Below are 24,127 nucleotides of genomic sequence, written 5' to 3' on the forward strand. Positions count from 1 at the left end.
CGTCGGATGATCTCCGGAAGCTTTTGGGGCCGACGGTCTCCTCTCCGACCCATTCGTACCCGTGCTCCACCACTTGAATCCGACCTCCATACCCTTCGAGGATACAGAACGCCCTGTTGCCCAGGTTAGGTACCGGCAAGGTCGTTGTCGCCTCGTATGCCACTGTACTGCTGGGTCTTGTAGGACTCAATGGCCCTTCCGAGACCTGCCTGAACCCTGGGGTCGCCGACGGGGCTCCGCTACGTTCGAGCGACCCGCGGCGAGAGGTCACCTCTATTGGGGACGCGGAGGGGACCTCCGTCCTCCGTTTCCCTGCCCGTTTCCCTTGTTGCAATCCGGGCAGTACCTCCTAGTGAAGCCCAGCTTGCCACAGGACGAGCACTTGATAGGTGGGGAGAAATCTATCTTTCTCCTCTAACCCTCTCGCCGCTGGCCAGGAGACCCAGGGGGGTTTTACTCCTCCCCTTGTCTTGCGGTCGACCCCTTGGCCGCTTGGGGGAGTTTGCTTTCCTCTCCTTGAGGTACCGGTCTATGTCGCGTCGCAGGGTCGCTACCTGTGACGACAGGTCTTCAAAACGGTCTGTCGCCTGCGTCGCGGAGATTGAAGACCGGTCCTCGGGTTTCCTGGCCTGGCTCTTCACCGGTGACTCGGCTTGCAGCTGCTCCATACCCCGATGTTTGTTAGACATGGCCGCGGTTCGGGCTCCTGCCCTGGGCGGTGGTGCCTTCGTTGACACACCCATGTGCTCGGGGTATAATGTGGACGTAGGTTCCAGACTGGTCCTCGGGCGCTCGTCGTCCCGCATAGTGGTCTCGATTTCCGTTGCCCGGGCGTGAAATTCGTCCACATTGGAGAACGCATTTCTCCGCAGCTGCATACGGATGGCGGGTAGGAGATTTGTATACAACAAATCTAGTTGTCGCTGCTCTGGTAACGGCGGGCGTAGTTGGGCCAGCATGAAGAGGAGGTGGCAGGCGTACTCTCTTACCAACTCTCCCTTTTCCTGATACCGAGCTTTGGCCTCTTGCAGCAATCTCTGTTGCAGCAATTCGCTTGACCCAAACCAACGGCGAGCGCCAGCTACGAAGTCGGCATAACTCCTCCACTTAAACTTATTGAGCTCGTACCATGTCCTCGCAACGCCTTCGAGGAGTTCTGATACGGAGCACAAAACTTCGCCGTCGGTTAGCCCAGAGCCCGCTCGTAGATCCTCTTGACAGGAAGGTGTCCACGCACTCTGAAGCCGTACCCGAATATCGCAGCTTTCATCCTCGGACAATTCTACCCGCATCCCGCGTCGTGTAGAATCCTGACGCCGCATTGGTATCGTACCAGGCTGATCTGTCCGGGATAACCTGCCCTTCACCAATGTTGGCGTCTATTGGTCCTCTCCGCGGCGGCTGCTCCGTCCGTAGAGGCGCCTGCCTTTGAGGAGCCTTTCGAGGTTCGCCAGGGGTCGGTCTCGTGGGTTCCGGGGTACTTCCTGGTACCCTCGGATCGTAGTGGCACGTGTATGTGGACTGAAAGTCCACGGTTCTCCTGGGCCGCTCCGGTACGACACTTCGTCGATTTGTGGCGTCCGTGCTCATCAACTGCTGGACCTCCACCTGCAGGGCGGTCACCTGTGCGATTGATCCCGACACGGTTGCGCTCGATTTCCTCTTTCAACCGCTCGGTCACGCACCGTTCACTACTTACCCCTTCCGGGGGCCCACTGGCTACGCCGGTCTCAGCCTCCTCAACGGACTCTCGCTCCCCAATCTCGCTCCGACTATCCTCATCGAGGTTGTCGAAGACCGCGAGAGTCCGCGTCAGGTTCGCCTCCACTGCCTCATCGCTTTATAACAGCATGAGCGGGTGGGCGACGTGATCCTCGGCATCAGCTGCCTCTAGCTCTTGTCGTCTAGTCTCTAGCCATCTCTCTCGGCTTCTTCTTCTACGTTGTGCCGCATCTCTATCCAACGCTGCTCCTTGGAAATCCAGGTCGATATACTCGCCCAATAGCCAATATGCCAGCCTGACCGCTTGCATCAGCTTGGGACCATCTGTGCGTAACTCCAGCTGCGTCAGGTACCGGTCAAGCTGTGTAGAAGGCAGTTCCGATGCCCATCGCGTTATCGCATCGGCGGTATCTTTCATACCGCCTACACTCGGGCGTAGGTGACGGTTGAGGTTATTTTACCTATTCGACCACTACCGCCTCCTATCGCCCAAGGCGCTAGCGGGGTGTTGCAACTTTTACCGGCAACTATTTTAATACGCCTTAAATTACAAGGCAACAACCCACGAGGCTCGTGGGTGTGTGCAGGTGCCGCGTACCCAAAGGAAGTAAGAACTTCCACTCGCAACTACCTACCTATAGGTGGGGACTAACTGTTTGCTAGCCCCACCGGGTTAGTAAAACTAACCCCACACACACCCAAATTGCATGCTCTGCACTTATTGTCGCTCTGTGACTAACCCTCACCTGAAAATACTCTAGGATAACCACTCAAAAAAACCAATTTGTCACCTCTTTTTATTTTCTTTAGAACGACTCAGGGCGTCTCTTCGACCCTTGGTGTTATTGTGCTCTCGGCTTACAAAAGCTTACAGGTCGGAGAGACGTCTTTTCCCCACTGCACTTGCCCGAACGAGCCACGTGTTCTTAACCCGCTCACACCTTAACACGCTCGCGCGCAAACGTCTCTCTCTCCCGTGCGTCACTCACTCTCTACGTGCAAATCGAATCCCCTTGTATGAGTCCTAAAAACTGTTGGGCGCCATGTAACAGGCTGCCGCCTAGCCGCAAATCCCGGGTAATAGTAGTCCTCAAAACGGCCAGATGGTGCACTGTTGGCTGTATGCTTCTAGCACACTTACTCACCTCGATTGGGTGTACGCATGCGCCGTGTCCACTCAGCGATCTAACTTGGGTGCGCGATCTCTCCGCAAAGTGGCGCTGGTACGCTAGCTTACTAGCGCTCCGTCGGACACTGCAAACACCTCGGTCGACGAACAGCTCCGTGATCCGTGCTAGATTACCGGCGCATTCGAATCGAATGTAAACAATAATACTGATGCCGGAGAAAGGGAAGACGAAATAATAAGATCATTTCCCGTTGATCTCTAACCACTTTATTGAATCAACACTAAACCAGTATAAGGGACGATTTGCCGAGTCTTACGCACGCTACTTCGACATAATACTTTGAATGGGGAGAGAGAGGGTAGATCTCGCGGACGTCGCGGACTATTCGCACGCACGCTGCATATAAATTCACCGCGCACGCTGCGCGGGATCGCACGCTAAACGCAATTGAAAAGTGCTGTGCACCTACCGCTAAATCGGCGAGGATACGGTGGCCAACCGTATCCGACTACTTTTAAAGAAGAAGAACTGCCTCTGCGACTGCTTCTCCGCTGCTATTGTTACGTTGCTGTGGGTGCTGCTGAGGTTGAGCTCGCTGCTGCCGAGGTCGCACACGTTGAGCAGTGTGCTCACTCGACACTCCACTCTGAACTTCGTCACCACTGTTGGTGCACACGTTCCGCAGTGTGCACACACGCCTCGCCACTCACTAATTATCTATGCCAACTCCCTGGATCTCACTCGGAAGGGAAAAATCACGTCGTTGCTCCCCACACGATAAGCTGCGATGTAGGCGGACCGAAGGACACAGTCATACTGGCTCGCTAGCTCTCCCCTCCCGGTCATTGCCCCTAACGCGCCCTCTCTCTCTCTCTAACCCAAATCGATCACGGCTGTTACGCTCAGCCACGCTTAGTAGTTCACGCGAGTCCAAACGATTTTCGGCAATCGTTGCACTCAATAAAAAGTAACGATATAAATAAAAATATGCAAAGCTTCGTTATCGATTCCTCATATGATTCAACATCCTTGTTAATATTATCCTGTACTTTTTTTAAAAATGTTCTGTTCCTCACTCACTGCATTATTAACAAATTCTACGACAATAATAAACTCATGTATTTAAATATATGTATATATTATTTTCCAATTACACATTTTTTTTTACTTACGTAGTACTCCCTCGAATATCTCCTTTGGAATTTCAGGTGTTTTTCCCTTGCCAGTAGCGGTCATGGCTATGAGTTCCTCTTTTTTAGTCAAGGAACTCATCAATTTTGTAACCATTCTAGTACTGTTATTAGCGTACGTTTTTATGATGCTGTCAAGCTCAACTTTTGAAACGTATACATCAACATCATCTACTAAACGTAAAATATTTTTAAACCTGAAAATATTTTTAAGATTAAGTATGTATGATTTCTAAATGAAACCGATTTATATTTGCTTGCGTTATAGTTTTGGCGAGTTTACGTATGCGTGTGTATAATTTATATACAAACGTTCCGACGTTACGCGTACGCACCCAAGCTCATATTTTATATTTTATAAATGAAAAGATATATTAATTATACATACGCTTCTGTCATTTGGCACACAACTTGCAAAATCTGTCCTTAAAATTCGGACGAGTTTTGCCATCTGAGCTTCAGCATCTTTACCATCTTTATTCCTTTCATTTTCTCGCTCTTCCCCTGTTACCGTTTCTTCAACCTCTCTCACTCGTCCATCTAAAAATATAAGATTCATTTATTTTATTTTATTTTATAATTTGAGAAATTAAAAATGAAATATAATACTATACCTTCTTCCTGATATTATTCTTCTTCTCTTTCACCTTCTTCTCTTCTTCCTTCATCTATCTCTCCTTCGGTTGGTCCTCTTTCTTCTTCCAATCCTTCTCCATTTTATCCTCCTTGATCTTCGTTCATCCCTTGCTCCTCTTGTCTTCCTTCTTCCATTTCTTTTTCTTCCATTTTTTCTTCCTCGTCTTCTTCTACTTCTTCCACACCATCACTCTTCTTTTCTCCTTCTCCTGCTCCTCCTCATAAAAATAAAAGAATAATCAATTAATATTATTAGATTTTATAATGCTAGAAATTAGAAATTTAATATAAAAAATGGGAGTATAATAGAGTGTTAGTAAAGGAATAAATACTAACCTCGATTTTTTGGTAGCACTGTTGCATCCGTAAAAACATCAAAACTCAATAGATATTCTTCATCATCTATAAAATAATTAATAAAGTGAGTATCTGCATGTGTATGTATGTGGAGTACGTGGTGTGTTCAAAAAGTACCCGGAATTATCGTTTTTCCAAAAAAATATTTATTTATTCGTTTACATCAATGTAGTCCCCTTCAAAGTAATCCCCCCCCCCCCCAGATATAATACACTTATTCCAGCGTTTTTTCCAATCTTCGAAGCACTCTTGATATTCACTTTTTGGTATGTCCTTGAGCACTCTCAGCGATTCGGCCTTTATTTCTTCAATCGAGGAAAAACGCCGTCTTTTCATGGGTCTTTTCAACTTTGGGAACAGGAAAAAGTCACACGGAGCCATATCTAGTGAATATGGAGGTTGGGGCATGACTACGGTATTGTTTTTGGCCAAAAAATTACGAACAAGTAACGACGAGTGAGCAGGTGCGTTATCGTGATGCAAAAGCCATGAATTGTTTTTCCATAAATCGGGGCGTTTTTTTCGGATTGCTTCACGCAAACGTCGCATAACTTCAAGGTAATACTCCTTATTAACCGTACGACCTTGTGATAAGAGCTCATGATGCACCACGGCCCTGCAGTCAAAGAAAACTGTAAGAAAAACCTTCACATTTGATCGAACTTGACGTGCTTTTTTCGCTCTTGGTGACGTTGAATGCTACCATGTGGATGATTGTGCTTTGGTTTCGACATCATAACCGTACACCCGTGTTTCATCACCAGTTATGACCCTTTCAAGCAAACTTGGATCATCGTTGACGTCGTTTAACAGCTCCTGAGCGATGTTCATGCGATTGTTTTTTTGGTCAAAGTTCAGTAGTTTTGGAATAAATTTTACTGCCACCCGTTTAATGCCCAAAACATTTGAAAAAATGTTATGACATGAGCCAATTGATATGCCAATTTCATCAGCAACTTCCCTAATTGTGATTCAGCGATCATTCAGAACCATTTTTTCCATTTTTCACATTTTCACATTTTCATCGATTGTTGACGTGCTGGGTCGACCGGAGCTTTAGCGGCCATCTTGGAAACGCTTATACCACTCGTAAACACTTGTTTTTTTCATAGCAGACTCACCATAGGCTTTTTGTAACATTTCACACACTTTGTTACACTTTATTTCATTTTTTACGCAAAATTTAATACAAATTCTTTGATCTATTTCTTTTAAAAAACGAAAATCGCCGAGCTCATAAAAACACGTCAAACCTTAGCTACTACCGCAGACAAGTAAACAGTGAATATAGCTGAAAATTTTATTATACTTCAGGGGCATGTATACCAACACAATAAAAAAAAATTTTGATAATCGGCCTCTCCAGACCCGCGAAATTTAAAAATTCCGGGTATTTTTTGAACACACCTCGTATATGTCTGATCCCTTAAGAACTAACTTTCCATCAGTTGATCACTACTGTAACAGTAACTAACGACTTTTGCAACTTGGTTATAATATGAGAAAAAAAATAGTAGCTGACAGATTTATTTGTTTTATATTTTCGTTCTGAATTCGATAAATGATCAAAATCGAACAATTTTTTTAATGCGCGACACTATCAAACGTGTACATCGAATGTGTAAAAAGGATAATAGGGAATAGTATTAATTACAATTTATTTTTAACAATATCGAGTCATATTGGTTCATTAAATTCAATAAAAGAAATATACGAAGAGAAATATTGTAGACTGAAATAAATCCTAGCGAGACATTTGTTCATTCATAATCAAGGAAGATTTTTGCAAAGTTTCAGATCAATTCAACAAATAATCACTGAAATAGAGCGTTTATACCAAATCCGCGCCCTGGCGGTAACAACGAAATGATGCTTACGTGACAGCAGCATACAACGATGCCGCGTGCAAGATCGCGCGTTTGTGTTAAAAATGCTTTATTTCAGTGATTATTCATTGAATCGATCTGAAACTTTACAGAAATCTTCCTTGATTATTATTAAATAAATGTCTCACTGTAAGTTATTCTAGTCTCCAACTTCTTTGCATACATATCATCGTTGAATGTACACTAAAAACATGTCACTCGAAATTGTTTAATTAAAATTAAACAAATAAATAATATTATTTCACAATTATTTTTGTATATGTTTAACGTATTTGCAAAACCATTATACGCATTTGAAAAAAATAATGAATTAATTCTAATATTATTTCAGGAAGCTAGAGCGAGTTATTTAAGAAAAAAGATATTTAACTTTATTATTTTTTATGTTTTATTTCAATTATTTTATCCTAGTAAACTTGACACGTTGCTGAATATGAAAAATGTACAAAGATAGCATTTTTTGTTCATAGCATATTGGAAATTGGTATTTTTTTTGGGGTTTTCAATGCTGGAAAATACATTATGAACAAGGCATTTTTTGAAAAAATCTAGCTTCTCAATGACAAAAAATAAATATAGATTAATTAATTTGGCATTACTATTATCATTATTATCATATTTCTAATATTATGAAAACGTATTTCAATTCGTTAGCATCGAAATATTATGCCACGCATGAAGGTCGAGCACCGTTTTTGTTTAGCTGTGGCGCGCTCATAGCAGTCCGTCTCACTGCTCCCCGCTCGTCGCCGAGCGCCTATACTTCCAAAGCCGTGCGCTGATTGATCGATTTTTGAAACTAATTATCTAATTACTCGATTATCAAAAAAAAAAAATAATAATTGATTCTTAAATAACTTTTACATACGAATCCGGCAATACCAATTTCCTTTAATATTTTTGAATCGCCCTGTATATTTATATAAAGAGAGAGAGAGCAAGAGTTACACTAAAAAATCTTTTTGTGTGATATAGAATAAAACTAAGTTACAAGTCAGTAGATAAGCAATGTATGTTCTGTGATACAAAGAGGCCGCCCGATGAAGGTGTCGCGGTATCGCGATAAGGCGACACGTCATGTTGAGCGTCTAAAATTCGAGACCTCATGTTTAACGTCTAAAACGCAATCGATGTACCTTTTGCATTGAAGATGCGTTCCAGCAGCGCCAATGCATAAGGGATATATGTATGTTCTGGGACACAAAGAGGCCGCCCGATGAAGGTGTTACGTTTTCGCGAAGAGGAGGTAGCATCTCTCGCTTCGTAAGCTATATGCTGGCTAAGCGTGAGCCCTCGGAGAGGGGGTAGGCTCGCTAGCTTGGTAAGCTATATGCTGGCTAGGTGTGAGCCGTCGGAAAAGGGGTAGCTTCTCTAGCTTGGTAAGCTATATGCTGACTAGGTGCGTACACTGTATAGCGTGGCTGCTACTCTCTCTCATTTAACAGGCTATAGCTGTGTATAGTAAAGAAAGTATGCATTGCGCCGCGGGTGATTGGAGAGTGCGTGGTCTTAATGACGAATCGTTCCTTAGTTATCTTAATGCTTTTTTTTACTTAGAGATAAGTGACAGGTTGTAAATCTATGTACGACATATCATCCATTAGTTATCTTAATGCTTTTTTTAACTTAGAGATAAGGTTTTTAAGCTAGCCTCTTATTGAGTTGCGCTAACAATCCTCACATGCTGAGCATCTAAAACGAAATCGATGTTCCTCTTCCTTTAAAGATTTTTTGCAATTTGACTAGAGTTTTCTTTAGCTAGTAGGAAACATCCTGATTTTACAAAAAATCTTTTCCAGAGTCAATCGTTCACCAGTTCTCAACGAGAGTAAATCGCGTTCTATTTAGCAGAAGTGAATTTTTATTATGTCCTTTTTGTGTTAAAAAAAGTAAATGAATAATTTTCAAATAATGAGTACCATCAATACCATGATTATATTCAAAGTAAACATAAGTATTTATATATATTTATATATATTCTATTAATTAGGAAAGCTCGTGTTATAATTAATTTTTATAATTTTTATAGACTCCACTGGTCCTGATGGCAAGTTTCCCAACAGCAATATTTTATAATTTATTAATTTTATATTGACTATGGTAAGTAAAATAATTATTTAAATATAATGTAAATATACAAAATATATTTATTTTCATTCATTAAATTTTCGTTTTTTCAGCTAATTATTATCGTATTAGATCCAATACATAAGTGTCGTTTTCAACATATTTTAGAGGTAGTTATTCAGGTATGTTTCACACACACACACACACACAAATATATTTTTCTGTTTTAGCGCGATATCGAAAATTCAGAAAGACTGACGAAGCAGCGCGCAGTAGAAGAACAAGCTGCTCGAAAAGCAAGGGCTGCGGCTGAGAAGTCTGTGGTCCAAAGGGCTTCGGCTGAGAAGGCTGTGGCTGAGAGCGCTGCGGCCGTGAGGACTGCGGTCGAAAGGGCTGAAGAGGCTGCTAAAGCTGCGAGCGGAAAGGCCGAAAGTACTGCGAGATACATAAATTTTGATAGTGTGATGGAGACGGAAAAACGAGAAAAAAGTTACGGCAAACTACTACCTGCCAGTATACGAGCAGTTTTCTGTAGTCCTAGTAACTGTGAGACAACTAACTGTTTGCTAACACTAATCACATATCCTAATGAGCTTAGATTCGAAAACGTTTATGTTTATTCAAAGTCCCTCAATCAACCAAAGGATAAATTTTTTAAAAATTTATTGGAACCGATTGATGGTATCAGTATCATGCATTCAGCGAGCATGAGACAGTTGTTTCACCAGATAATGCTAATCCAAATTCCATCATGATTTTTGACGATATAGTCACTGAAAAGCAGGACAACGTGAGAGCATTATTCTGTATGGGAAGACATAAAAAAGTAGATAGTTTCTTTCTCTTTCAATCATACGCTCGCATACCGAAGCATCTCATTCGAGATAATGTGAATTTAATAGTTTTGTTTTGACAAGATGACGTGAATATTAAACATATTTACAACGATCATGTTAACTCAGATATGACTTTTGAGAAGTTTAAAGCAATTTGTTCAAAATGTTGGAAAGACGATAGTAATCATGGCTTTTTAGTTATCGATAGAGATAGAATAATCATGGACGGTATAGAAAGAGATTTTATTCTATTGCTATAAATATAGTGGAGTGAACGAATGAAGATTATTTAACTTTAAAAATTACAAGCGTCAACATGGCTAATTTTGAAAGAGAAAAGAAGGTACTCGAGCAATTATCTAAGGTTCATGATGCCGTCAGACGTAAGTATCAACTAATTAAACGTGACAAAGCAGATTTAGAAAATACATTGAATAAAACTTTTAAACCTACGGTGGGTCCATTGAAGAAACTTGTAGAGGTGGCTATTGATAAAACTATCGCTATTGCTGAACAGAAAACGAACAAAGAAAGAAAATTACGTTCGATCAAGTTTCAAGTCAAAAACAACAGCTGGCAGTCCCTATAAATCTTGATATTTCAATGTTAATGAATTAAATTTCACATTGCAACCGCGTAATACTACATTCAAATCCGCTATTTCTATTGATGATGTAGACGAATTTAATAAGGCTACTAAATCATCATTTGATATAACTACAATAAATTTAGACAAAGTTAGTTCAAATGTAACTACAAAACAACAAAAACAGCTATTGGATGATTAGATTGTAGCAAGCTATATTCAACTATTGTATGAACTTTAACAGAGAAGTAATTTCGACAAGACATTTGGTATTCGCTTGCAAGAAAATATATATGGCATAGACAATTCTCCAATTTCCTTCGAAAACGATAACGTGACTGTGAATGATAAAGCATACAGTAAGACGCCCGGTTTAATGGAACTTCTGTTTCGTAAAGAACCTGATTCTAAATTAATCAGTTTATCGGATATTGAAAATTATATAAAAATTCTTGAAATTACTAACGCTCATCATAAGAGATACGAAATAAATGGCGAATATCGCAATAAGCATAGAAATACATTCAAAAAGTATATTGGTCCAAATTTCTCTTTGAGCAGTAGTGCTAAGAAGCAAAAATCGACTATTGATGGAAGAGTTCTTTTTCCTAACTATAAAATAGCAAGAAAAGGAACATTATTTGATTATGTATATTGGGATGATCCAAACGAGCTCGTTGATCGATTAAAATTGCTTATCGCCCAACAAACCGCTGGTAATCTTCGTCATGTTAATGGAATTCATTCAATCATTGAAGAATTACCTGAAGCTGGCTATATATATTAAGAGAATCCTAAATATTCCTCAGTAATAAAATGAGTGTTTATGTGTTTAGGCGTAAATTGAATAAAAAGGGGGGTAATCGAGGTCCTCCTGGTGTAGGGTATAAAATCATTAAAGACGGACAATACGATGTGGATAACAAAAGAATTTGTAATATAGCTGATCCTCAGGAGAGTAACAAGGTTTGTAAACTTACAAACGTTGCAAAAAACTAGTGAAGCTAACGTTACTATGCTTACGACTGCAATAAATAATCTAGAAAATCTTTGAATATAATAAAGTCGGAATTACAAGCATATCGAGAATAATATAAATTTACTTACAATACAAATTTTCAAAGTCTAATGAAAAAATATAAAATAAACCTATATTTTCCTTATAGCAATCTTAAAGAATCAATTTGTAAACGTTTCAATCGAAAACTCAAAAATATTATATGGAAAAAGTTCAGTTTAACAGAAAATTATAAGTAGATTGACTGTCTTCCCAGTTTAATAGAATCTTAAGGGTGTATAGGCTATCAGTCGAAACAATGCTACAATATTTATTTTTTGTAAATGCGTGTATATTGACGGTAAAAAGCTACTTGCAACGTGTCAACTAGATTCATGGGTTATTAAAAAAGTTATATTGATTTAAATTTTACATACTCTCTTATGGTCACAAGCCATTAGCCTAATGATTCTGAACTTTAAACTAAAAATTGGTATAGAAAAAACAATGATAAACTCCTCAAAGTTATATGTATCTATCCGTAAATATTCTAGGAAAGAATATGTAAAAAAAATAATATTATTTCATGGAATATTACAGAAGTTTTTAATGAAAATATAATGCAAAATTATATCTTTCATTTGCAAAACAAGCAAGACTTGGCAACACCGCCGCCGCCATATATGACGGACGACGATTTCTATAGCTATAGATAGAATAGCTGCGTGCATCTGTATCATAAAACACTACAAATGATATTTTATTTACTTTGATTTTTAAAAAAATTACAAATCGAACCAAAAAATTAAAAATCAACTAATAATTATCTTGTAGCAATAGTTTTATTATCTACCACCAGAAAAATAATAATTTGTGTAATTTTCACATCACTTTTTAAATTGCAATTTAAATTTAATACTATTGAACAATAAAACACATTATAAAATTAAATTTTTTAAGTACCGTTACACCTTCAACTTTCTAACTAGTCAACAATTTTTTTTATTGTCGGCTTGTGAGCCGTAACAATAGGCTTATTATTTATTTTTTCACTAAGTAAATCTAAAACTCCTGTTATTCCATAACTTGAATGAGTAGTTTTCAAGAGTTCAATTGTAATGTTTGCCCTTATTAGCTTTTTCCTAATTTCATTGCCAATAACATTTAGAAGTGGGTTTAGTGTGGGCAATAATCTTCTTACTCGAGCATCATCTAACCATTTATCAGTGATTTGCACATAACTATGACCACAATTGACTAGATGATCATAACTTATTGCTAGTTTTTTAATAATTTTTTCTAAAATTGCAACATCTTTGGTAGCGTCATGAGCATTCAAAGAAGAAATATTTAGCCAATTAGCAAGACTTGTAATGGTACAAGCACCTTTACTAGTGCGTTCGGTACATTTTTTTATAACTGGTAAAGTATTTATGAATCCTTCGATAACTTTCGAAAATTCATCAGTTAAGGAACATTTGTTTATTGCATTTAATAGTCTGGGTCCATCGAAATTCAAATTGTGCGCAGCTAAATAGCATTTCTTATTGAATGGCAATAAGTAATGTAGGAACTGTCCCATAGCGATTCTAAGCGAAACCGAATGAACTTTTTCGCTTTGTAGCATAAGATCTCCTTCGTACTTTCTCAAGCCATGAATAGCAGAGACAGCTGCTGAAATATCTTCACTCTTAAAAGTTAGTGACATCTTAGCTATAATATTAATATTCTAAATAATTAGATTGCTGTTTACCTTCCAACAACTGTTTCAATGACAAAAGACACCCTTCCTCTAGTCACATATATGGTTTTATTGGCATTGACATTCCGTCAAAGCTATAAAACATGAATTTTCTTACTTTCATTAACTTTTGGCTAAGATTGTATAGCCAATACACCCTTAAATTCCTGGCTCTGACAATCAGCGCAACGTGATCTGATAATTTGGACTTATTCTGGCATTTCAACACAAAGAAGAACGTTGTACAAGAGGATTCACAAGATGGGCTCCAAAGCTGATTCCTATGCCGCGCCAGACGTGACGCGCTTCTGATTTTCTGTAGTCTCGTACTGGAGGTCTTGGTCCCTGAAATAATCCTCCATGATGTTTTAGATAGGTCTTTAAACGCCATGATGGTATAAGGAATTCACCTTACCGGTATGACTTTGTCGTGAGAGGTGAATATTATATTCCATGTGTCTGACGCTAGAGCGGACGCAATTGAACTAAATAAATTAAAAATATATATGATAAGAAAATTATCCAGAAGGAAAGACACAACAAAGGAGAATAAGGTAGAGAAGATAAGAACGTTCAAATAAGAACAGCTAAAATAATTCTTAAGATGATCGAACACTATCTTTGGGGAAGAGCAGAACGTACTCTGTGATATTACTAAGAAATATCAGGACTCCTATAAGACAATGTCCAAGTATCAAAAGGTACTACAAATGAAATCTAAAGATAAAACATTGACAGAATAGAAAGCTAGTAAGTATTGAAGCATTGTACAGCAAAGAATTTGTAATTTTTATTTTATAAATTATTATAAAATTATTATATGATCATTATTGTGCCTCTTTTATCGTACCCAGAATTCAAAAATGATTTCGATTTTCTTTCCAATGATTATGAAAGAACTATAAGTCAAATGAAGAAATGCAATGTTTGAAAATATCAAAGACAAGAATTCTTTTCTAAGTTACTATAATATAAGATTTCTCACCGTTTTGATTTTAATTACATTTACAAGAATGCAGCAATTTATACTTTTATTTCTATTTTACAAGGAAATTCATCAGTTATGAATATTATATCCTATATTTCCTTTTCTCCAATGTCGTGTCCTTTTGTGTCCTTTTCTCTAATGGAGAAGTGGCACTCTTTTCCAACTTCTTCATATTGTCGATCGAGTGTAAAACGTGCTTGAAACACCACTCAGTCGCGCACACCATACAAGTCGAGAGTAATTGGCGGAGAGTTTAAGTTTTTCAATTTATTTCTTAAGAAACTATTTGGGAGAAGAAAGTTTATTGACTTCACTTCTTTTATTATACACGATTTTATTTATGATAAAATTATTCGCCCACGACTTTGCAACGTGTACACTCTCTCTGTCGTCTCGCCTCCGTATCTCTTTCCTTGTATTTTCCAAAAATGGAAAAATTTCCTCCCGAAAAACTTCCAGGCTGCTTAATAGCCCCATAGTGAAAGAAGTCGCTCATTAGCGCGACAATAAATGTTATTGACCAACCGGCTAATCACTCTGCTCTCAACACTGTAAAATCAACCGTGAAAAAAAATGATTTTCCCTTTATTCTAATGACTCGCGAAGGAGAGAAAGAAAGAAAGAGGGAAGCACTTCTCTCTGCCACCTTTGCTATTCTATAATTATAAAGTGCACATCAAGCGTTATTATGCATGTCAATTCTGCAAAAGGCAGCCTCGACTCGCAGATGCACGTGTGCTTTTCTGCGATTTTGGAAAGCAACAAATCTGCGCAGTTTAGCATTTTTGTATGAGAAGCTTTGAAATGATCTTTCTCATACATGCAATCGTTTGGTAAGACCTTGCGTTTCGTGTCTGCTCTAGCTTGAGACGTAACAATACATGCACATGTGTGTACAAAATGATTTCATTCCATTGAACTATTTTACAATAGTGAATTTTATAAATAGTTACTGAAATCCATGAGAAAAGTATTCGTCGCTTTTATATTGCGTGTCAGCCTTTCGCGATTCACTTGCATTTAGCCCGTTGATCTTGATCTTATTTTGTTATACTTGGCAAGAAAAAAATAGATAAGAGACGGAAGAGGCTTTAATTTAAGTATTTTTATAAGGCAAATTACTTGAAAGAAAATTTTTTAATTATAACGAAGAATAGATATGACGTAATAATTCTTATAAATGGTTAATGTTTTGATACTACTTGAAAATGACATACAAAATAGCATATTTTTACTAGTTTTGTTAAAAAGATAACGATAATGTACGTTTGTTTAGTACACACATTCAAGTTTTATGGTACAAGAAGCCTAGAAAAGACATAGTTATGATTGTCAGAGTAATAGAAACATTCTTTTTATGACGTTGAGAAAACTGTCCGATTTGATATTATTTAAATGTATGTTTTAGTGTTATAGTAACTAGTAATAACTTTCTTTTATTCAACAGGTGAAGATACTAAAAAGTATAAATCTGAAGTATGGAACCGAGGCAACATTTGAGACAAAATCATATCGTCTTCATAAACTTGATGAAGGTCCATCTACACAAGTGAAACTTACAAAAAGTGATGCTGTGAAGTATTATAAACAACTACATACAATCAGACGAATGGAAACAGCAGCTGGTAATTTGTATAAGGAAAAAATTGTTAGAGGATTTTGTCATCTTTACTCTGGACAAGTAAATATTATAAAATCTATTTATCTATCTATAAAAATTATTCAGTGATGATTGTTATTTAAAGCCCATATAAATTTGTTGAATAGTTTGTATCTGAGATTTATTTTGAGAAATTGAAAAAGCTCAAATTAATATTGACGCTTATGAGTATAAGAATATTGATTAATGCAACGATTGCCGAAAATCGTAGGACTCGCGCGAGGTTAATGAGCGGCTAAACGGGAGTAGCCGCGCTCGGTTCGCGAGAGAGAGGGAGCGTAGGGGCAATGACCGGGAGGGGAGGGTCCGACCGGTAGTATGACTGTGCTACTCAGTCAGTTCGTGCGCCTAACCTCCGTTTTTCCGAGCCGTTCTAGCCTGTGTTTTCCTGGTGACATAGCGAACGTGAGTGAGGGTGCGTTAGCAGCAGCAATAGCGGCAGCAGCAGCAATAGCGGCAGCAGCAGCAATATCGGCGGCAGCCCTAGCAGCAACAGCAGCATTAGCAACAGCAGCAACAACTACAGCAGCAATAGTTGTTGAGGCGGTGCAGCAAGCAGCGGAGCAGCTTATTATCAACTTGTTGTTCGGATACGGTTGGCCACCGTATCCACATCGTCCTTGCGGTAGGTGCACCTTCCCTTCTCTTGTTAATTTTGGCGTGCGAATCCGCGCAGCGAGCGCGAAGAATTTGTTTATTGCGTGCGAGCAGGTAGTTCGCGGTAATCGCGGTTTTTTCTCTCTCTCTCAAATAGCGTGTCTTGTCATTCACGCGTGCGTGCGTAAGACTCTCGGCCAATTCCCCGTGTAATTTGCTTGATTTAATAAATCATCCCTTGGTTCTGTTTAAACGAGTTTCCGTTATTGTGTTCTTTCCTTTGTCTGGAGGTCGCGCCTATATTTGTTTACATTTCGTTCGAATTCGCCGGTAGTGTAGCACGGAGCTCGCTGAGATCGGTAGAGGTGAATCGGTAACAGCGTTTCCATCGGCGGCCGCACGAGCGCTACTAGCAAGGAGCGACAGCGCCGCCAAGTGGCGAGTTGAGGGAACCCAACTCGGAACAGTGAAGAGACTCTGCGCAGGCGCACTCCGAGGCAAGGTAGGTTCTGTGCTCTAAGCACATAGATAACAAGGCGTCGTTTAGTCACATTTAAAGGTACGTTTGCGTGATTTTAGACTAAATGGCAGCCTGTTACATTAAATATAATATAATTTCTGCAAATAAAATTGATAGAAAAAATAATAGATAATATAAAAATTAGATAATATAAAGTATATTATCGAAATATATTCTATAGTTTTTATAGGCAATATTAAAGCATTGAATAAAAAAAACATTCTTGACTGGTTCTCAATTATTGAAAAATATTCCAGAGCAGTTTTCAATGATCGAATATTGCTCGGAGTAATTCTCAATAGCACACAAATGTTCTGGAATATTTATCAGCCGTCACATCTCTTTTCGATCGTTGATAAATGCTTCAGTTTTATGAAAGTTTCAACGTTATTATTATCGACTAATATCCTAACGAGAAAGTTATTTTAAAAATGAAATATCTGTAAAGCAAGTCTTTACATAATTTTTATTGTGGAAATGAAACTGTGGCAAAATATTGAGTTTAAAAGTCACATCTATATCCAACATATTACGGTCATATTGGATAATTATTACAAATACAGAGTGATTCAAAAATATTTTTAAAGTTTGGTATTGTTCGATTCATTTACAAAAAATTCATACAGTGTGCAATTATTAAATACTTGATATTGAATTAATATAAAGAGATAATTATAATCTAATGACGGCCATTCAGCAGTCGGCTTTGTTGTCTTGCTACGTAATTGTGAGTGGGCAGCAGAAAGTGGGGAGTCGCTTGCTCACGCCGCGGTTAAATAAAAGCAATGCTCAATCGTTGACACAGAGTACATTAACGGTAGCTCTGTGTATTAGCCGATTTCAACTTTTTAACACATCATGTATCATAAGGGCAATTCGATTGTGAAATAATATATAATTTACTAATTAGGTTATGAATAATACATTATGCATAATACATAAACAAATAACAAAAATGTATTAATTTGAAAATTAAAAAAAATAGAGAGCGTGTGCCTAATGCAATAGAATTTTCATGTTTAACTAAAGTAATGACATCATAATAACGAATGTTCTAAAATCAATACAATTTAATTAGCGATAAGAAAAACCCTTAACAATAAACCTACCGACATATTATATATACCTATTTGTACCGAATAGCGGTCAAATGATCGCTTTTGAAATAAACAATTGTAGTCTTTTCTAGTTGATTGTAATTAATACAGAATTTAACATAAACTATGAACACAAGATAATTATCATACAATAATTAAAAAACATTTATTTTTTGGGCTTTACGAGCCGCTCTTCATTTGACAGCTGCAGTAGGTTTAGTGTTAAACATACGAATTTTATATTGAATATTTAAAAATATTTAGTTGCGTTGATTCTGCCTTGTTACAAAAGCTAGTCAACCTGTATTTCAATAATCAAAAACATTACTATCAAGCATGATCGAATTAGTCGGATTGGTGGAGCTAGGAGTGGCCGACGGAGCAGGACGACGAAGAGAGAAAGCATGCGAGGGGATGAGGGAGAGAGAGGGTGCGGTTCGCGCACGCGGGAAATCGGGAGTAGGAGATAGACTGGCCGATCAAGCGTGCGCGTTTTTCTCCCGGTTGTTTTGTTTTCCTCGGGTTGTTTTCGGTTCCGAGAGCGGTGTAGCGTCTCGTCGTCGTAGTGTGGCTCTTTTTTTTTGGTTGCGCACTCGGTGTGCGGGCGCGTGTAAGGAGTGATTGAGTGCTGTGACGTTTTGTTTGGTTGTTGGCTGGGTTGTGCCTAGCTACCGCCCGTCACCGGTGTGCGCGAGGCCTATACCGCCGGCGCACGTGTGTAATCGGCGTACCTGCGAGGAGGCAGCTGCGGTGCAATTAGCGGCGAAGCATTGGCAGCAGTAGGAGGAGTAGCGGCAGTAAAGGCGGCGTTGTCAGTGGCGAGTTTCACTGCGCCAGCAAGTGCGGCCAAAGGTGATTCCCGCCGCTCATCATCGTCGACGACCAATGTCGGTGCCGTGTGTTTTCTCTCTCTTTCTCTCTCTCGCATGTTTGGCGGCGCGCGCGTTTGCACTGATGCGGCCTGGCATGATTACCGGCCCTCGTGTATGGCGTGAGGTGCACGATCCCGGGTTGCGAGTCAGTCAGATTATCGAGCATGTTAATGCCGATAAATATATATATATGTATATATACAGGGTGGACCATTTTAAGTGAGTCAGTACGTTTTCTCGGAAACTAGTGGGGATAGCGAAAAATGTTTCAAACAAAAGTTGTCCAACTTGGAGGGGGACATACCCTCATGACCTTGCCTGTGTCCTTGGATGTAAGGTTCAAGGTCATTTCAAGGTCAACTTTGTTTTCTTCAACGGGACCCCCTATTTTTGACCCTGCATTTGGAAAGAACGGGAAATTCTACGTTTACATGATCTATTATACGTGGGGTCTGGGGTGACCCTCAAGGTTATTTGAAGGTCATTTTTATTTTTTTACAAGTGTAAGATTTACGAAAAATAGTTTCATACAAAAGTTGCTCAACTTGAGGACATACCCTTATGACCTTGCCTGTGACCTTGGAGGTCAGGTTCAAGATTATTTCAAGGTCAACTTTGTTTTTTTAAACGGGGTCCCTCATTTTGACCCCGGATTCGGAAAGCGTTGATTCGCCCCTTTTATCATATGCTAGCGCAAGGCCGTATGCTTTTCTAGCTTAACCATCCATTTTACCCCATAAAAGTAACATTTACCGTGAAGATAGAATATCTGTCATTGTATGGTTTGGCTTATCGAATCTCTTCATTCTCCCAAAACAAAAATTATTTTTTAATACAGCAGCTTAGTTTATTCGTTTATTTCACTGAATAAAGATTTTGTGTTCATTGAAGAGAATTTTTTTGTTACAAATTTTTATTAAAAATTAAATCAAAAGCCTTTTGTTTCGGAGTATGCCGGATTATACTGCGCGTGAACGTGTTGACATGATTATTATTCTTGGTCTAGCCGGAGGGAATTATCGTAGAGCTGCAAGACTTTATCAAGAACGTTTCCCGTACCGAAGACACCCTAATCGTAACACCATTCGAAGGGTTCATGTGAAAGCTCAACAAGGACATTTATCATACTTACGATGAGAATGATGTTCGCGTGCTTGTGATATTGGCAATTATTCATGACAATCCTCATATAAGTACATTACAAATTCAAAGAGAAACTGGCATACCAAAACAAACTGTCTTGAGAATTTTGAGAAGCCAAAAATTCCGACCATATCACATCACACCAGATGACATGGAAAGACGACTGGAGTTTTGTCGTTGGGCAAGAGAAATGATTCAAAACGACAGAACTTTTTTCCGTAATGTCATGTTCTCTGACGAAGCTACATTCAAAAATAATGGGGAGCTCAACAGGCACAACTGTCATTATTGGTCAGCTGAAAATCCTCATTGGCATCGACACATAGATCATCAGCATCGTTGGAGCGTCAACGTGTGGTGTGGCATTATCAATGGACATGTGATTGGACCTTACTTTCTTGACGGAAATGTGAATGGGGAAAACTTTTCTCGATTTTTACAAAATGAAGTAGATGCACTACTGGAAGAAGTTGACCTCCAAACAAGACTGAGAATGTGGATGCAGTTAGATGGAGCTCCTGCGCATTTCCACAGAAATGTTAGAGCTTACCTGGACAACAGATTCAATGGTAGATGGATCGGTCACGGTGGACCAGTTGCATGGCCACCACGATCTCCCGACTTGACATCTCCTGACTTTTACTTATGGGGATACTTGAAGAATGTCGTTTATCAAGAACAACCAACTACCCGAGAAGACATGATGGATAGGATCAGGATCGCATGTCAGAACATACCGCAGGATGTACTACTAAGGACAGTAGATAATTTTCATCGGAGAATTGAATTATGCATTCAAGGAGAAGGAAAAGTCTTTGAACACTTACTGTAAAATATTTCACATGTAATTAACAATTGATTAATTTGGTAAATAAATAGTAAATCTAAAATATTTTAATCACTTATCTTCTTCATCACATTACGACCATGAATAAACAGGGCAACATAGACCGCACACGTGACGGCTAAACAAGACGTTGAGTAGAATTTCCTGTCTTTCCGAATCCGGAGTCAAAATGAGGGGCCCCGTTTAAAAAAACAAAGTTGACCTTGAAATAATCTTGAACCTGACCTCCAAGGTCACAGGCAAGGTCATAAGGGTATGTCCTCAAGTTCAGCAACTTTTGTATGAAACTATTTTTCGTAAATCTTACACTCGTAAAAAAATAAAAATGACCTTCAAATAACCTTGAGGGTCACCCCGGACCCCACGTATAATAGGTCATCTGAACGTAGAATTTCCCGTTCTTTCCAAATCCAGGGTCAAAAATAGGGGGTCCCGTTTAAGAAAACAAAGTTGACCTTGAAATGACCTTGAGCCTTACATCCAAGGACACAGGCAAGGTCATGAGGGTATGTCCCCCTCCTAGTTGGACAACTTTTGTTTGGAACATTTTTCGCTATCCCCACTAGTTTCCGAGAAAACGTACTAGCTCACTTAAAATGGTCCACCCTGTATATTCTGATTTAAATACTTTTTTCTTTAAAAATTTTGAATTTTGCGTGTATTTAATAAAAACAGGACGGTTGGCAATTCCGAAAAAAAATTTTCCCTTTATATGGGTGATTGCTCTTCCAAATTGTTTCTTCGGATTTGCAATAAAATAAAATTTCACAATGTAAGAAAAGCTCATAAATAGTAGATTAATAGTAGAAAAATGGAGCAATTGTAAGCCCAGACTCGGATTCACCGCATCAAATTCCTTCGGATACACTGGGTATCTTCTCTGGATCGAAAAATTCTAGATCTGAGTTATAATATTAATTTCCGTACGAGTATTGCATACCACGTGGAAACGTGTATCCATGCAGTCGGCCATACCCAACCTTTTATCTGTACACATTCGTACCAATACTATCATTTATATAAGAATGTTTGAAAAGTCCGTGCAAAAATGAAAACTACTTGATTTTTTTTATAAATCTTTTTTATTTTTCAACATAGTCTCCTTTTAGGATTATACACTTTAGCCAACGTTGCTCTATTTTATTGATTCCTTCCTTTCATAATATGATTTATCCAAGTCTGTGAAATAGGCATTCGTTACTGCAATTATCTGCTCACTTGAATAAAATCTTTACTCTGCCAGCTATCTTTCCTTCGCCAATTTTCTTATCTTTTTTCTTTTTACTTCTCTAAGTCTGTCTTATTACATTTTGCTTTATTATCTATAGCTCTCATCATGAATCTTGTTATCTGTGTTTTCATTTCCGCCTTTCTTACCAACTTCTTTTTTCATTCCTAGTTTTTCTCCTATTTCTTCTAGAGTTCGAAACATATTTTTCCATCTGTCTTCCCCGGTTTCATATGTTTCGTTCCTCTTCTTTTAGTTCTTTAAATTTTTCACTTTTTTTCTGGTTTCATACTAGTTTGTAGTTTATTATCTGTCTCATGTAGTCTGGAGTTTCCCTTCTCTCTATTCTTTCATCATCCGATCTCAAAATATATCAGTAAGTGATCCGATGCCATATTTTCTTCTACCTTGATTTTGTCCACTATGTCTCTTTGTTCATCTTGTTTTTCTTCTAGTCTTGAGTCACATCTACCCCTATGTACATGATTTCTCCTTTTCAATCTTCCTCGATGCTTTTATTTTTAATCATGTATCCCACCACTTTGCATATTTCGATTAGTTTTTCCCCTTCTTTGTAACTCCTTTTGTCTTCGGATCTCCTCGGTGTTTCATACTCCTTTCTCCTTCTATTCATACAATGTCCCCTCAATCTTCATGAACCTTACCTGCTCTCGTTTACTTTTTTGATTCTCTTCTCTTTCCACCTTCTTTTCTTTTCCTGTATTTCTTTTTCTCTCATTGACATGTCCTTTACCATCTGTATGGCTAAACGCTTGTTTTTCAACACGCTAACTTATGCTGCAAAGTACATATTGTTATTATAATGCCTTCTTTCGTGTTCTCTTTCTTGAAAATTTTAACTATTACCTGCAAAATTTCCTCGAGTTTATTTCTGATTTTTCTAGATCCTCATCGCCCTGATTAGAATCTTATGTATTCTTGTTGCCTTCTCTTTCATCTTGTATTTAAATTCCCCTCTCTTTTCTGATATCTTGTTTAGTTTGGTTTCGTAGTTCTCCGTGCCAACCTCTTCCTATACGAACCTTTTCTTGGTCTCCTCTCCTATCTTACTAAGTGTCCCCTAATCGTAGTCCTCTCATCTTCGTAATATTTCTCGTCTGCTGCTCCACATATGACTCGTCTTCTTCTCTTCTGTTTCTGTTTTTTTCTTCTCCCGTGTTCTAGAGTGATTTCCTTACTTTTAGAGGTTGCCATCCCCTTTTCTCTTTTTCTCTGTATGATATGATGTTCTGTATAATATTCTAAACGAAAACCAGACTGATCGGTATTATAAGTATTTTGATTACCAAATTTTACGATTTCCGACCTAACTTTAGTAACAAAATTATTTCCTTGTTGAATAAGCTCTCTTTTATTAGATAATTGTGCTTGCGTTAAAAATTTATTAAATTTTCTGGATACAATACCGTGCTACGTTTTGAAGTTATGTATATATTTTGGAGAAGATTTAAATAGTTTTTCAGACAGTAGCACATTGTCTCTTGCTTCGATGGCCCACTTTTTAATATCTAAATCATGAACACATACTGATTTTTCAATTGCATTTTGAAAATTTTCCAATATTTGTTTTAAATTCTCAAGCAGTTTTTCGATCCTACTTCCTCCTTCGCTAATCTACTTTTCTAACCTGTACAATCGCTGTACACGTTTCACTAATTTAAATGTATATTGCACCGTATTATAATTAACGGGTCTGTTTTTGTTACTATTCCAAAAATTAAGTGCGTTTGTATTGTATTCTAGATCTATGCATATTTTTCTAGATTTGTTGCCAAATTTTATATCAATATAATCATCTTCAAACTTTTCTTCAACTATTAAAGGATCAGGAACTTCATTTTCGTTGGAAAACGTTTAATTCCTTTAAGTTAGTTGGTTTTATAACTTTAAGGGAGTACGGTGGGAGATAGAACCAAAAATGAGAATCGTTTGAAACTTTAACTACGAGGTGTGTTCAAAAAATAACGAGAATTTTCGTTTTATGAAAAAAATATTTATTTATTCAT

The 24,127-nt window shown here is 38.4% G+C and overlaps 1 protein-coding gene across 1 annotated transcript in view; it reads left to right on the forward strand.

The window, feature by feature from the left end:
* Positions 1-24,127, forward strand: part of LOC131671543 (probable pyruvate dehydrogenase E1 component subunit alpha, mitochondrial) — a 284,027-nt gene that overhangs the window by 43,908 nt on the left and 215,992 nt on the right. Inside the window, exon 2 of the mRNA XM_058948038.1 lies at positions 15,584-15,817. Coding sequence (XP_058804021.1) covers positions 15,584-15,817 — 234 coding nt within the window. The remainder of the gene's footprint in view (positions 1-15,583; positions 15,818-24,127) is intronic.

The sequence above is a fragment of the Phymastichus coffea genome, unplaced genomic scaffold, assembly GCF_024137745.1.
Source record: "Phymastichus coffea isolate CEN01 unplaced genomic scaffold, Cenicafe_Pcof_1.1 PCOF00010, whole genome shotgun sequence".
Classification (NCBI taxonomy): domain Eukaryota; kingdom Metazoa; phylum Arthropoda; class Insecta; order Hymenoptera; family Eulophidae; genus Phymastichus; species Phymastichus coffea.